The 12589-nt window shown below is 39.6% G+C and overlaps 1 protein-coding gene across 8 annotated transcripts in view; it reads right to left on the reverse strand.

Moving 5' to 3' along the window:
- FTCDNL1 (formiminotransferase cyclodeaminase N-terminal like) overlaps positions 1–11150 on the reverse strand; it is a 92480-nt gene extending 81330 nt beyond the window's left edge. For 3 of the 8 annotated variants that reach the window (XM_024243480.3, XM_009237945.4, XM_063712959.1), the window contains exons 1-4: positions 10738–11150; positions 8845–8966; positions 6077–6172; positions 4366–4518 (exon numbers count right to left, since the gene is read on the reverse strand). In XM_024243480.3, coding sequence (XP_024099248.2) covers positions 4366–4518; positions 6077–6172; positions 8845–8959 — 364 coding nt within the window. In that variant the 5' untranslated portion in view covers positions 8960–8966; positions 10738–11150. Of the gene's footprint in view, positions 1–3126; positions 4519–6076; positions 6173–8844; positions 8967–10718 lie in introns of those variants that run through there. The other 5 variants (XM_063712957.1, XM_009237944.4, XM_054549635.2 and 2 more) reach the window with 3 other exon arrangements.
- Positions 11151–12589: the final 1439 nt, after the last annotated feature.

Raw genomic sequence — 12589 nt, forward strand, 5'->3', positions numbered from 1 at the left:
AGGGAGATCCTATGAAGACAGTTATCCTCTACACACTGAGGGCAGCTAGTCCTAACTGGAACAGGTCAGAGAATTCTAGAAGATACTTCTTTAAGAAGATGGAATTGATAGAACCCTCAATGAATGAATGAAGTGTTCTATCTGAATGCATGGAGAGATGTAACTATTGACAGAGAATTTGGAGCTAAACCAGTGGTAAGTATATAAAACACTAAGCAAACAAATTATCAAAAAGATAATGACCAACTCCAGCAAAAGTATAAAGTTATGCAGAAAAGGTAAAATAATAATAATGTTCTAAATGATTCATTGTGAACAATGTTTACATAGTTATAATAATGTAACCACTAACGATTGACCCAAATTTTGATATAAATACATTGAGAGGTTGGAAGATTGGGAAGTGTGAGTGGTGTGTGTCTGTGTTTGTGTGTGTGTGTGTGTTAGAGATGAGAGGTGGGGTAAGGGGAAGCTAAATTTTCATATTCCGCCGTGAGAAGTCAATAGATAATGCCTAAAACTGAAAGACCAAGACATACCAGTGTAAGTGTAATATTTCGATATCTAGAGTTAAATCAATAAGGTAAAAGAGTAGAAAGTACTCGGCTGGCTCTGAGGAGAAGGAAATTGAAGTGTGTGTATGGCAGGAGGTAAAGGGGGTTAGATAGGTACTTAGAATTTTTAGAATAAACCCCCCTACAGTATGTGATTTTTAGCTACATGCCTGTATCATTTTGATAAAAACAAATACAAAGAAAGAGAGGGAAGGAAGGAAGAAAAAGCAAAGACAGAGAAGGAGGAAAGGAAATAATTTTAGAGACCTGGCTAGGGGCAGTAGCTCATGCCTGTAATCCCAGCACTTTGAGAGGCTGAGGTGGGAGGATCACTTAAGCCTAGGAATTCAAGACCCACCTGGGCAACATGACAAGACCCTGTCTCTATAAAAAATACAAAAATAAGCCAGGTGTGGTGGCATGCACCTGTGATCACAGCTACTCAGGAGGCTGAGGTGGGAAGATTGTTTGAACCAGAGAGGCAGAGGTTGCAGTGAGCCGAGATCATGCCACTGCACTCCAGCCTGGCCAACCCAGCAAGATCCTGTCTTAAAAAAAAAAAAAAAAAAAACAAATTTAGAGACCTAACAGTGATAAAAATGGGATGTAGCCTAATAGATCAATTGTGAGTTTTTATAGAAAATGAAAACCAGCCAGACGCAGTGGCTCACACCTGTAATCCCAGCTACTGGGAAGGCTGAGACAGGAGAATCACTTGAACACAGGAGGTGGGGTTTGCAGTGAGCCGAGATCGTGCACTGCACTCCAGCCTGGGTGACACAGCGAGACTCTGTCTCAAAAAATAAATAAATAAATAAATAAAAACCAATGTCCAAAATATTGGGGGAAAAACCTGTAAGCTTTAAATAAATATAGACTAGATCTACATCTCACCTGAGCTCTAAACTGTATAACCAACCATCCTCTCAATATATTTATATTAAAATTTGGGCCAACAGATAGTGGTTACATTATTATACCTATGTAAACATTGTTCACAATGAATCATTTAGAACATTATTATTATTTTACCTCTGCCAACCTTTTACATGCGGTCAAATGACCGCATGTAAAAAAAAATGTATTCCTGCTCTTTCCCTCAAACCTCCTTTCTTCTGTCATTTTAAGTTACAACATTATCCCACCACTGCTCTGTCCCTCACCAGCAACAGCCCATGGAATCTGTCCATACTCTATTTTCTTAGGCCAATATCATCCTTCCAAACTGGTCAGCCTACTTCCTGTCCATTCTCTATCATGCAAGCAGAGTGATCTTTCTAAAACTGAAAGCCAATCATGTAGTTTTCTTGCTTAAAACACTTCAGTGGTTATCACTGCCTTTAGCACAAGATTTGAACCCTTCAACCTAACATCTGAAACTTCATAATCTAGCCAAGTGTGGTGGCTCATGCCTGTAATCCCAGCACTTTGGGAGGCCGAGGCCCGCAGATTGCTTGAGGTCAGGAGTTCAATACTAGCCTAGCTAACATGGCAAAACCCCATTTCTACTAAAAATACAAAAAAAAAAAAAATTAGCTGGGTATGGCAGTGCACACCTGTAGTCCCAGCTACTTGGGAGGCTGAGGCATGAGAATCACTTGAGTCTGGGAGGCAGAGGTTGCAGTGAGCCGAGATTGTACCACTATACTCCAGCCTGGGTGACAGAGCGAGACTCTATCTCAAAAAATTAAAAAAAAATAAAACTTCATAATCTGGCCTCTGATTACTTCTTGAGCCTCATTTCGTAACATTCCCAGGAATGTCTTTCCCATCCCACCCCACCTCTAAGTTCCATGCAGCCATACTGAAGTCCTTTGCAGGTGCTGAAGTTCAGGCGGCCCTCACCTCTGGGCCTCTGCATCACTGTTCCCTTTATTCTAAAAGTCCTCAAACTAAAATAATAATTTAGTTTAAAATTATGTGTGAGTGTATGTCTCTATGTATATATACACAATGCACATGCGTAAAAACTTGCAAAAATTGTTGACAGTTATTTATAAATCCTCTGAATATCAACTTTGGACCCACCTTAAGAACCTCTTCCTGGACCCACCTTAAGAACCTCTTCCTGAAGCTATAAGCAAACTTATAGCTGATATTAAAAAGTTCTGAAATATGTTATTCAGCATTTTTGCATACAAAGTATACATAAATTACACATATCAGTATCAACTCTTTTATGTCACTGGGATGCTATTTATTGCCCTTTGTCCAGAGAAAGTTAGCTGATTATTATGTTAAAGCTGGTTTCTCTGGGAAAGCCTTATGCTAGGGAAAAACATCCTTTCACTGTTCTAAGAACAGCGGGATCCTAGAATGTGAATACTTCTGCCTCACAAGAATGCCTGAGCATGCTGTTACAAAAAAAAAAAAAAAAAACTTAAAAAAAATTTGGATGATATTAGATGAACAGCTGTGTAGAAAAGGGAATGTAAAAATAAAAACTGCATGTTAGAGCATCAAAATAGTAACCATGTACAGTATAGGACTGTTTTTAATCAGATGAAGATTGAAGCTATTACATTTCAAATCAAATGTTATAAATTAGTTCAAGAATGCAGCTGAGCTCTCATTTAATTAGAAATGTCCATGTTTAAATCATGAGGTACAGTAGCTGCCAATGAAGCAAAGGGCAAGGGAAGGGAGAAATCCTGTGTCCAGACTCACTGATTCTCAACTGTCTCCTACACAGGATGAACATCTGGGGTGGACCAGTCCTGATGTAATGAAGAACTTCATGTACTAGCTAATTTGATATTTAATGTAATTGTCCATAATTGTTTTGAAGACAATTAAAATCATTATTCTGGTCTGGACAATTCTGAACTCTTCATTTTTGTGTGGAACATATTTCCCCACCCACCCCATGCTGAATTTTAACTCTTTCTTGGATAAAACGTAAAGCAAGTCTGGGGCCAAGATTTCCCTTGGAAATAACCCTTCAACTGTCAGGTCACATAAAATGCAGCATAAGTAGTGAGGTACTCCTTTGGAAGCAAGTCTCATTTCCTATTTCTGGTGCTTAACGTAGCTCAGCTACAGTCCAAATCTACATCCCAAATGTTAGACAATTCACCATTAATTAAAAATGAGGCAACATCATAGAGGGATTTCTGAGGTCATACAGAAAAAAATGCAATTATCCTAAGGCGGCTTTTTTTTCCCCGAAGATTATAAGCCTCTGCATCTTGTAATTAACCGTGGTACAGTTAGACAGTCCAGGCAAAAGGTCTTTCTTTTCTCCCAATTTGCCTAATTCAAAAACACCTCAAGTGACATAGCTCAAATTTTTCCAAATTAACCTTACCCCTGGGGCTGAAATCATGCAAGTGACAGTTCAGCTCTAAAGAAAATCTTAGAGAGAGTTGTGCACAGGGAAAAAAGGAAAAAAAAAAAAGTCGGAGGAAAAATGGGTAAGAGTTAACATTTAAGTGGATTTTCAACCTCATCATTACCCCTGCTCAAGAAAATAGGACACAGATAGGCAAAACACACCATCATTCTGCCCTGAAGAGCCTAAAGGACTTACTAGAAACTACTATTGTTTCCTCAAGATCTGCTGTGAATTTGTAAGGGATAAAATTATTGATTTTTTTTTTTTTTTGCCATATCCCACAACATTTAGTGTTCCATAATGTCATGGGGTAGGAAGTGGAGGGGTGTGTCACAAACACAGAGTGTATTGTTGATACAGTTCTTCAAGATCAACTTTTCCCAGGGACTGAGGAGTGATTTGATTCTCACAAGCTATTTCAGTTTGTAAAAATGGTTTCCAGTAAGAAAGAACACATAACCCCAAACTTTCTCTTACTTCTGGCCACCACTCCACACTCTTCCACTGTGACACCAGAGAGAGGGTAAATCGGAATCAGGTCCACTGCTCCCAGGCAAGGGTGGATTCCCTCTTGAACTTCCATATCGATAGCCTGGAAGGCCTCTAGGCAGGCAGCCAGAACAGAACTGCCTAAAAATGCAAAATTGTGAAAAACAATCATTCAGCTTTCAACTGCATCTAAAGAAAAAGCTATGATTTTGTTGGTCCACTAGTTGCTTTTCTTTTGTAATCTGTATAGAAGACTTTTTGTCCAAAATAATGAAAAATACAAAATCTAACCTTTCCCCTCACCCCACCTCCCAATAGTCATAAAACTTGACATTTCTTCCAGCCTTTTCCTCCCCAAAGTAGGAGAATTATACAAGATTTATTGGTCTTATACTATTTGATTTTTTTTACAATTGTTTACTTTAAATTTTTTCAACTGTCTCCAATTAATCTAATCAAATTCCTTATTTTCAGAATGACTTATGAGTAATTATATTAAAATCGATAAATAAACATAATTTTTTTTTATTTTTTATTTTTTAGAGACTGAGTCTTGCTATGTTGCCCAGGCTGGTCTCAAACTCCTGGCATCAGGCAGTCCTCCCACCTTGGCCTCCCAAAGTGCTGAAACTACAGGCATGAGCCACTGTGCCCAAACATACACATTTTTTTTCACATAAATTTTTTAAAGCTTACTTATTTAAGTTTTGCTCTTATCTACTAATTATATTTTCATTGAATTATTATAGCTAAATGCATATTATAGACACCTAAGAGTTCTGTGATATTACTCTGAGTTTTCATTAGTAATACAGTATGACCATTTTAGCAATAGAGGAAAAAGCAGATTTTTATCCTTTATTAAGACAACATTCAAGATAATCTGTCCAGGCCAGGCTTAGTGGCTCAATCCTATAATCCCAGCACTTTGGGAGGCTGAGGCAGGCAAATCACTTGAGGTCAGGAGTTTGAGACCAGCCTGGCCAACATGGCAAATCCCCGTCTCTACTGAAAACAATACAAAAAGTTAGCCAGGTATGGTGGTGTGTGCCTGTAATTCCAGCTACAAAGGAGGCTGAAGCACGAGAATTGCTTGAACCCCGGAGGCAGAGGTTGCAGTGAGTTGAGATCGGGCCACTGCACTCCAGTCTGGGTAATGGAGTGAGACTCTTGTCTCGAAAAAAAAAAGATAATCTGTCCTATGCTTGCTGAAGTTATCTGTAAGCTCTCTACTAAACCTTACAATGTCCCTATGAGACATGTCAACTCATGGCCCAACTCCAGATCTCAAGCTCCCAACCCAGAATGCACTGCTTAGCATGTTTTATTCCATGCCAGCTTAGCAGTGAAATGAAAGCTGACTTCCACACTATTACTTCACAGGCTAAAACCTGAAGATGTCTTTTCTTAACCCCAAAGGATATGTGATCATCTTCAGCAAAAAAAAAAAAAAAAAAAAAAAAGTCATGAAATCTTGGACCCCAAGGTTCACTGTAACAAAGAGGAAATGGAGACTGTTTGAGATTTACATGTTCAGAAAAATGATTAAACGTAGTTTTGTGGTAGACTCTTTACTTAATAGAGGGGAGTATTCGGATTTACAGAGGAAATCAATGATTAGAGAATGTTCAGGTCTACCTGAAGCCTACCCCTCACCAAAAACAAGACACATATGTAAAGAAAGAAACTGAAATCTTACCCAACTTATCAACAGAAGTTGCTATTGTAATGACTGATCTGTTGTAGTCTTGATCAGAAAATATATTGAGCACTGACACTTGAGGATGTTTCTTTCCTGTAAAGAAAACAAGACAGAAGTGCAAGAATTTTTTTCTGTGATAAAACCTTAATAGTTTATTTCTTCTGGTATATTTAAATTTAGCTTAGTGGAAAAATTCTGGGATGTGACTTTTGGAAGTGACATTGAATAAACATGAAATTCATGAGAGGCAATGTCCACCTTTCTTACAGCGTCTTATTGTATAACCAGATGTCTCAGCTCAGACACAAGCTTTTGATGTCTATAAGAGACGCTCTTTTGGACTTGCTACTGAATTTACCAAAATTCCCTTAACTCAGTCTAAGATGGTAGCTTCTTTCTTCAATAGCCAAATCATATGGCTCTAAATCCTGTTCCTTATCAATCTCATCACCTAGGCCTTGTCAATACTTCCTTCCAAAATCCAGAAACTAAACTGTTTGGGTCAAGATCTGACATCTGGTAAAACTAGAATAGACCAATTAGTGCCCAGAGCAGAGGTTTTTGAGATGCATGCACCTGTCCATTAGAAACTGTTCTGAGTCCACCATCTCCTTTTCCGAGGCCACCAACAGCCTTCAGATGTTAACAACTTCCAGCTTTTGGTGGTTTGTGACTCTCTTGAATATGTGTAACCTGGAGGAGAAAGCTGACATTCCCTTGTGTGGCAGCCATACATAACCCTAGAGTTATTTTTGAAGTTTACAAGCATGGTCCAGGCTCCTTAAAAGTCCCCCTTAAGCCTACAAAAGCAAATTCAAAGTGAAGAACAAAAGTTTTCAGGCGGTAATTAAACCTTTGGTTATGCTATTATACCTTGTCTCCTTGTCCCCTGGCAGCTTAACAATTAATCTTTTCAGAGGAAAGGAAAAACAAGTTACACCCAGGAACTACAGAGCTTAGAACAGCCCTACACTATTAATTTTAATAGTGTGAGAAGATAAACATATGTCACTCACTCATGGCCAAATGAGCATCTGTAGAGTCCTGCTCTGGTGTAGGTCTAAAATTTATTACCCAGATTCCTTTACCTAAGACCTTTCTAGGCCATAAATGTGCTCACATTGCTTAATTAGAAAAAAAAAATACAGTTTATATAGTTTTATTCCACTCACTTAAAAATAAATGCCTTTAAAATATTTGTAAAAAAAAAAAAAGGTTCATTTTCTTAACTAGTACTACCTTCCTTGCATTTTGAAAACTATAAAAGATGAAGTAAGAACAAGTTCATGCAACCTCCTATTTTATGTAGTTTTTCAACATACTCTAACTCCTGGAAGAAAAGAGATATGATTTAATTTTTTTTCATCCTAAATCTTCTCCTGAAAAGCTTTTATTCTCAGTTTCATATGGTTCAATTGAATCAAATGCTGAAAGAATAAAACACTCTCTCCTGCAATTTCTTAAGCATGCATATAGAAAAAAAATTACTCCTGGCAAGAGGAGCTGTCAGTGTGAATCTCAGCAGAAGTAAATTGTTTGGTATTTGTAATGGAGTATAATAGCTATAATTCCATTTGAGCTGCTGCCACTAATAAGCTGATAAAAACTGTGAGTTGAGACCCAGGCATCCATCAGTGTGTGTCTTCCACAAATGTCTCTGCACATTCACTTAATCACAGAGACAGGCAACCCAATCCCATTAGATGTACTGTTTCTGACAATGAAGAGCCCGAGCTGGCTCTTTCCACAAAAAGCATGCAAAATCACAGCTGCATACCAACTCCAAAGGAGTTTTCTTATCAGCAATTATCAGGAATTTTCAGACATTTCTAGCTCCTGCAAAGTTGCAAGACAGTAACTTAAATGTGCTCACAGTTAAGATGGGTTGGGGGAAAACACTTCTTTCTTATGAAAAGCAGTAATCACATTAAAAATGACAATCGGAAATTAAAATTTACTGTCTGAAATGTTTTAGGGCTGGTTTCACCTGTTGCCAAAAAGTTACTGATTTAATAACAGCATCCTATTTAAATGATTGTATACACTGTTGTGTGTGTTACTGTGTGTGTGAAAGTAAAGACAAATAATACCTAACCATGTGTCATCACAGGAACATTTTAAGAAGGGTGAAAAAAGAGCAGTATCTTTCATAGTAATACTGGCCAAGGGAATAAGGAGGCATGAGTTCCAGTCTTCTGTCACCAAATTGCTGAGTGATCTTATGCGCATCATTTAAATGCACTTCCCTAACAGTGTCTATACAGAGAAAAGAGGGTAGAAATAATAATACTGTAATGATTGCATGGGCTTTGCTGGCAGGAGTGCTTTGAAAAGTAGTTGGTATTTGGCAAGTTTATTTTTCATTTAACCTGCTCAATAAAAAGCATAAGGTACGATTGTGCTCATTCTATTAATGATCAAATAAACAACCCATGAGGGAAACATTATACTTTTATGTAAATACATCCTCCCCAGGAGCCTGTCAATATCCTGAACAACACGCATCTCAGAGATTCACACGCAAATGTTAAGAGCTGCGCTGCTGAGCGTATGCAGACATTTGGAAAAGAGCATATGTGCACATCTGAGTAACTGAGCCATCTCAGTATCCTGGAGTTGCGCAGAGCTGCAACAGCTCAAGAGCAAGGAGGAAAACTCAGGAAGAAAGAAAGAAAAGTGTTCTGTAGACACAGTGTGCACAGTACAAAAATTACTAAATTATCAAAACACTACAATATTCAGCTTCAATTGTCTGTTTTTCCTACCATTTTTGTCAAGAAGAGCTGCTTTTGCTATGTTCTCAACAATGTATTTTCTTCTGGCTTCTGAAATGTTTAGTAAACAGGCAGCCAAACGGAGTCCCACTCTGGAAGAAGACATGATTTTTCTGGAATAGGAGAAAAATTTTCTTGTGTCTCTAGAGTTGATTCATATTTTCATGTTTTAACTATAAAAAAATCATAACTTGTTGGAAACGAAGCAGTCATAATATGAGCACTTTACTATTTCATTCCTAGAAAAATTCTAAAGCATAAAATCCCCAGATTGACTAAAATAAGAAACCACGTGTACATGGTCACATACATATAAACCTTGTAACGACACTGGAAAATACCTGGCAGGGTCCTCAGCGTGAATTCCATCATGTAAGTGAAAGTTTTTCATTAAAGTATGTTATCCCATTTCAAGCACAGTTTTCCTTAGCCTTATCTCTGTTTTCAAGGTCTGTACTATTTTACAAATAGGTTTTTTTTGTTGTTGTTAAACTAGACTTACTGGGGAAATGCAGAAAAAGGAAATGAGGAAGATTATTTAATATGTGGATTCTTATAAAAGAAATTCTTGTGGCAAAAATGAAAGTTTATTTGTATAAATAAACTTTATTTATACAGTCCAGGCCATGCCATGGACATTATACAAATAAATAAGGAAGCCATTTGGATGGTTTACATGACAATTGTCTAAGTTCCTCCTTGTTCCACCCAAGTTTCTAAATCAGTTTAAAGTCTTTTTGCAAAATTCTGTAACTTGAAAGATGACACATATTCTGATATATATTATTCAATAATATCAAAAATGTGATTTTTGTTGAAAATTAATTATACAGGTTTTGGAGGTTGCTTTGATACTTTTTAGTACTCTAGAATAGCATTTTTGACTCATCTTTCCATACCTCAAATGATATTCATGATCTAAAGGAATTAAAACATCTTAAAATAATAAGAAAATAATTTCCCTCTTCAAGTTCAGGACCTCATAACTTTGGTCTCTTTTGAAATAGATGAGGCCCTCATGAATTCATTCAACAAATATTTGATGAGGGTCGTTTTCTGACAGGTAATGTTCCCTGTGTGAGGGATACCAACCACAGTGGTCTAACTCTGAGACAAGCTTTAAACTTTAGAGTTTAAGCTAAAAGTGCTCTGGTGCAAATAATGGTGTTCTCCCTCAATAAATCCGCTGGCTTGTTCGCCAGGATCATTCGTTGGCCTAATCATCTTAACCTAGAGAGAGCTCAGGCTTCGTAGCTAGCTCACGTTTGGAGGCAGGTTTTCATATCATGTCCATCATCTCATCACTGAAAATTCATAAAAATTCTGTCATTAGATTTTTCTAGATATTAATAACATTGTTGTAATAAAGCAACCCAGACCTCTCGTTTCTATGTAAACAAAAAATTGCTTTACACAAGGGGTGTGGGCGTCTTCTGGTTTTCATTTGTTTTCAGTGTGTTTATGCAGCTTAATTGTCTCATCAGGCACTTTCCCAACATAATTATGCTTTTTAACAAATGGTGTTTATGGCAACCCCTAACAGTGCAAAAGAAAGGATTAGTTTCATCCTCTCATTCCACATTTTGGTTCCCTGTGGACAGCTAAATCACACAAAGATGGTGTTAGAAAAATTCACCTTCACAGCGAAGCTTAAATGAGTGGCAGTATCAGACTCAGAAAGTGACCCAAACGCAAGCCCCCCAAAACACTCTGTTTGGGACAGGGAGATCCTAGTTCTCCCAGCTCATCCTTCAATTACTATTGGATGACCTCTGGTGATAGATCAAACACGCGGCCGTCCCCGCCCCCGCGCCTCCCCACCCCCGGAGAACCTAGCTCAGCAAGTGCAAAGTGCAGCAGTTCACCTGCCCCCTGCGCACGCACCCCACCGGCACTTGGAGGCCGCAAGGACGCTCGCCAGGCTGCCGCAACGCGTGCTGGGGCCAGAACCCCGCTGCTGGGATTCCCTGCGCAGTGCCGACTAGGTTCCTGGGTGGAGTGTCCCAGGACCACGTGGGCTGAAAGGGAACCCGAAGTGACTCCCGGCCTCCCCACAGGTCTCGCGGGACGCAGCGGCGGCAAGGGCGCGGGGTTGTGGCGCCTGGGAGCGAGGGGCGGCCGGCGGCTGCGCTGCCCCGGCCGAGCTCTCGAACCAGTGGCCGCGCCTGCCGCTCTGCGGTTTGGGAGGGGAGCGGACCTGCAAACGCCGAAGGGCGGTGGGGCAGGGCAGCGGGGCAGGGCGGCCACCCAGCCAGAGTCGCCGCCGCGCGTGGCCCGCGCGCAGCCTCCGCCGCCGGCTCCGCCTCCCGGACGCCCGGAGCGCGCCCCACCCCAGCCGCACACCGCCCGGGCTGGCTCTGCCTCTCCTTCCCTGACCCGGCACCACGTGCCTGGCGTCCTTGAACGCTTCAGATTTTTCTCAGTGTTGCCTTTTCGTCTGCTCTTCTGTGTCGCCAGACCCTCCGCAATTCTCTAGTCAATTAATGATTTTAAAGGGGCATTGGGATCTAATGATCAGGTCTTTGCCTATTGATCATGCACCAGCAGGGGGCTCTTCTCTGGTTTCCTTGGAAGGGACACACGCACTCACACACACCCTTCTGGTAAATCCCCTCCTGGAGGATTAGTGCCCCCCGTGACTGTGAACTGGACCCACCCCGGGACAAAAGCAGTCCTTGCGCATACCCATTTAGTCAAAGTTACAAGGAATATGAAACAGGCTTCCGCATTTCCTTTTTTTCTAGGCCACTCAACCTTGAAAACACATTTCGCTTCCAAAAAATCAGGACCTGCTTTTTTTTTTTTCGTGTAGCAAGGATTAAATGTCACCATTTTGATCCAATTTTGTTCCTGTAGTGAAATAATCACTAAATAACTACTTTGACGGAATAAATTAATTTTTAAATCTATTTTTTATTTTCTAATTATAATTTTTAAACACAGATTTGAGGAAATTAACATTTATGTGGACATTTGGTTTCTAGCCTAATGTGGCATAAAAATAAGTAACATAATGAGTGTTAAAAAAAACAGGTTCATGATGCTTCTCACATCATCATCATTGTACTTAGATGTCACAACAGTATTATGTGCGATTATGTCAGATCCAGCCTTCTCCATCTCGGAGTGTTGGCAGGTAGGAGGGTTGTTGGCAAGAGGAGGGGTGTTAACCTCAGGATCCTGGATCCATTCCAAGGCTGGTAATTACATTCTGCCAGCCAAAATTCATCCCATAATTTTAATTGGATAAATCCTTTCTGGCCTAAGCTACTGCTATGCCTGTCAAACTGTTGCCACATTTCACTCCAGAGGTGTCTGTGTTTTAGTTGCAAGAATCAGTCCCTTTGAGGTTGGCTTATCTGTTTAAATCCTCAAAATGCACTGGGATCCTATGGAATTAAGTATATATTTAGGTATTTTTTTCTACTAAATCTGCATAGAAATGCATAAAGTAGATACATACCCATGTTATTACCTAAAGACCAATACCTATCTAATGTCAGCATTCACTAGATAATTTTGAGAGCTGTTTAATCAGACCAATATTCCTAACTTTCTTCATCTTCCCTTTTGAGAGCTTTTTTGGCCTCTAGCTTTAGCTTCCGTTTTCCAAAAAAAGTAATGTGGTGTCCAAATGTTCCTTCCATGGTAGGGCAAAGAACCAGAATCCCCTGTATTTCACCTTTCCAAACAATCGGAGGATGATACTACTTGCTAAATGAGACAGCGTAATAAC

This window comes from Pongo abelii, chromosome 11 (assembly GCF_028885655.2).
Source record: "Pongo abelii isolate AG06213 chromosome 11, NHGRI_mPonAbe1-v2.0_pri, whole genome shotgun sequence".
Lineage (NCBI taxonomy): Eukaryota > Metazoa > Chordata > Mammalia > Primates > Hominidae > Pongo > Pongo abelii.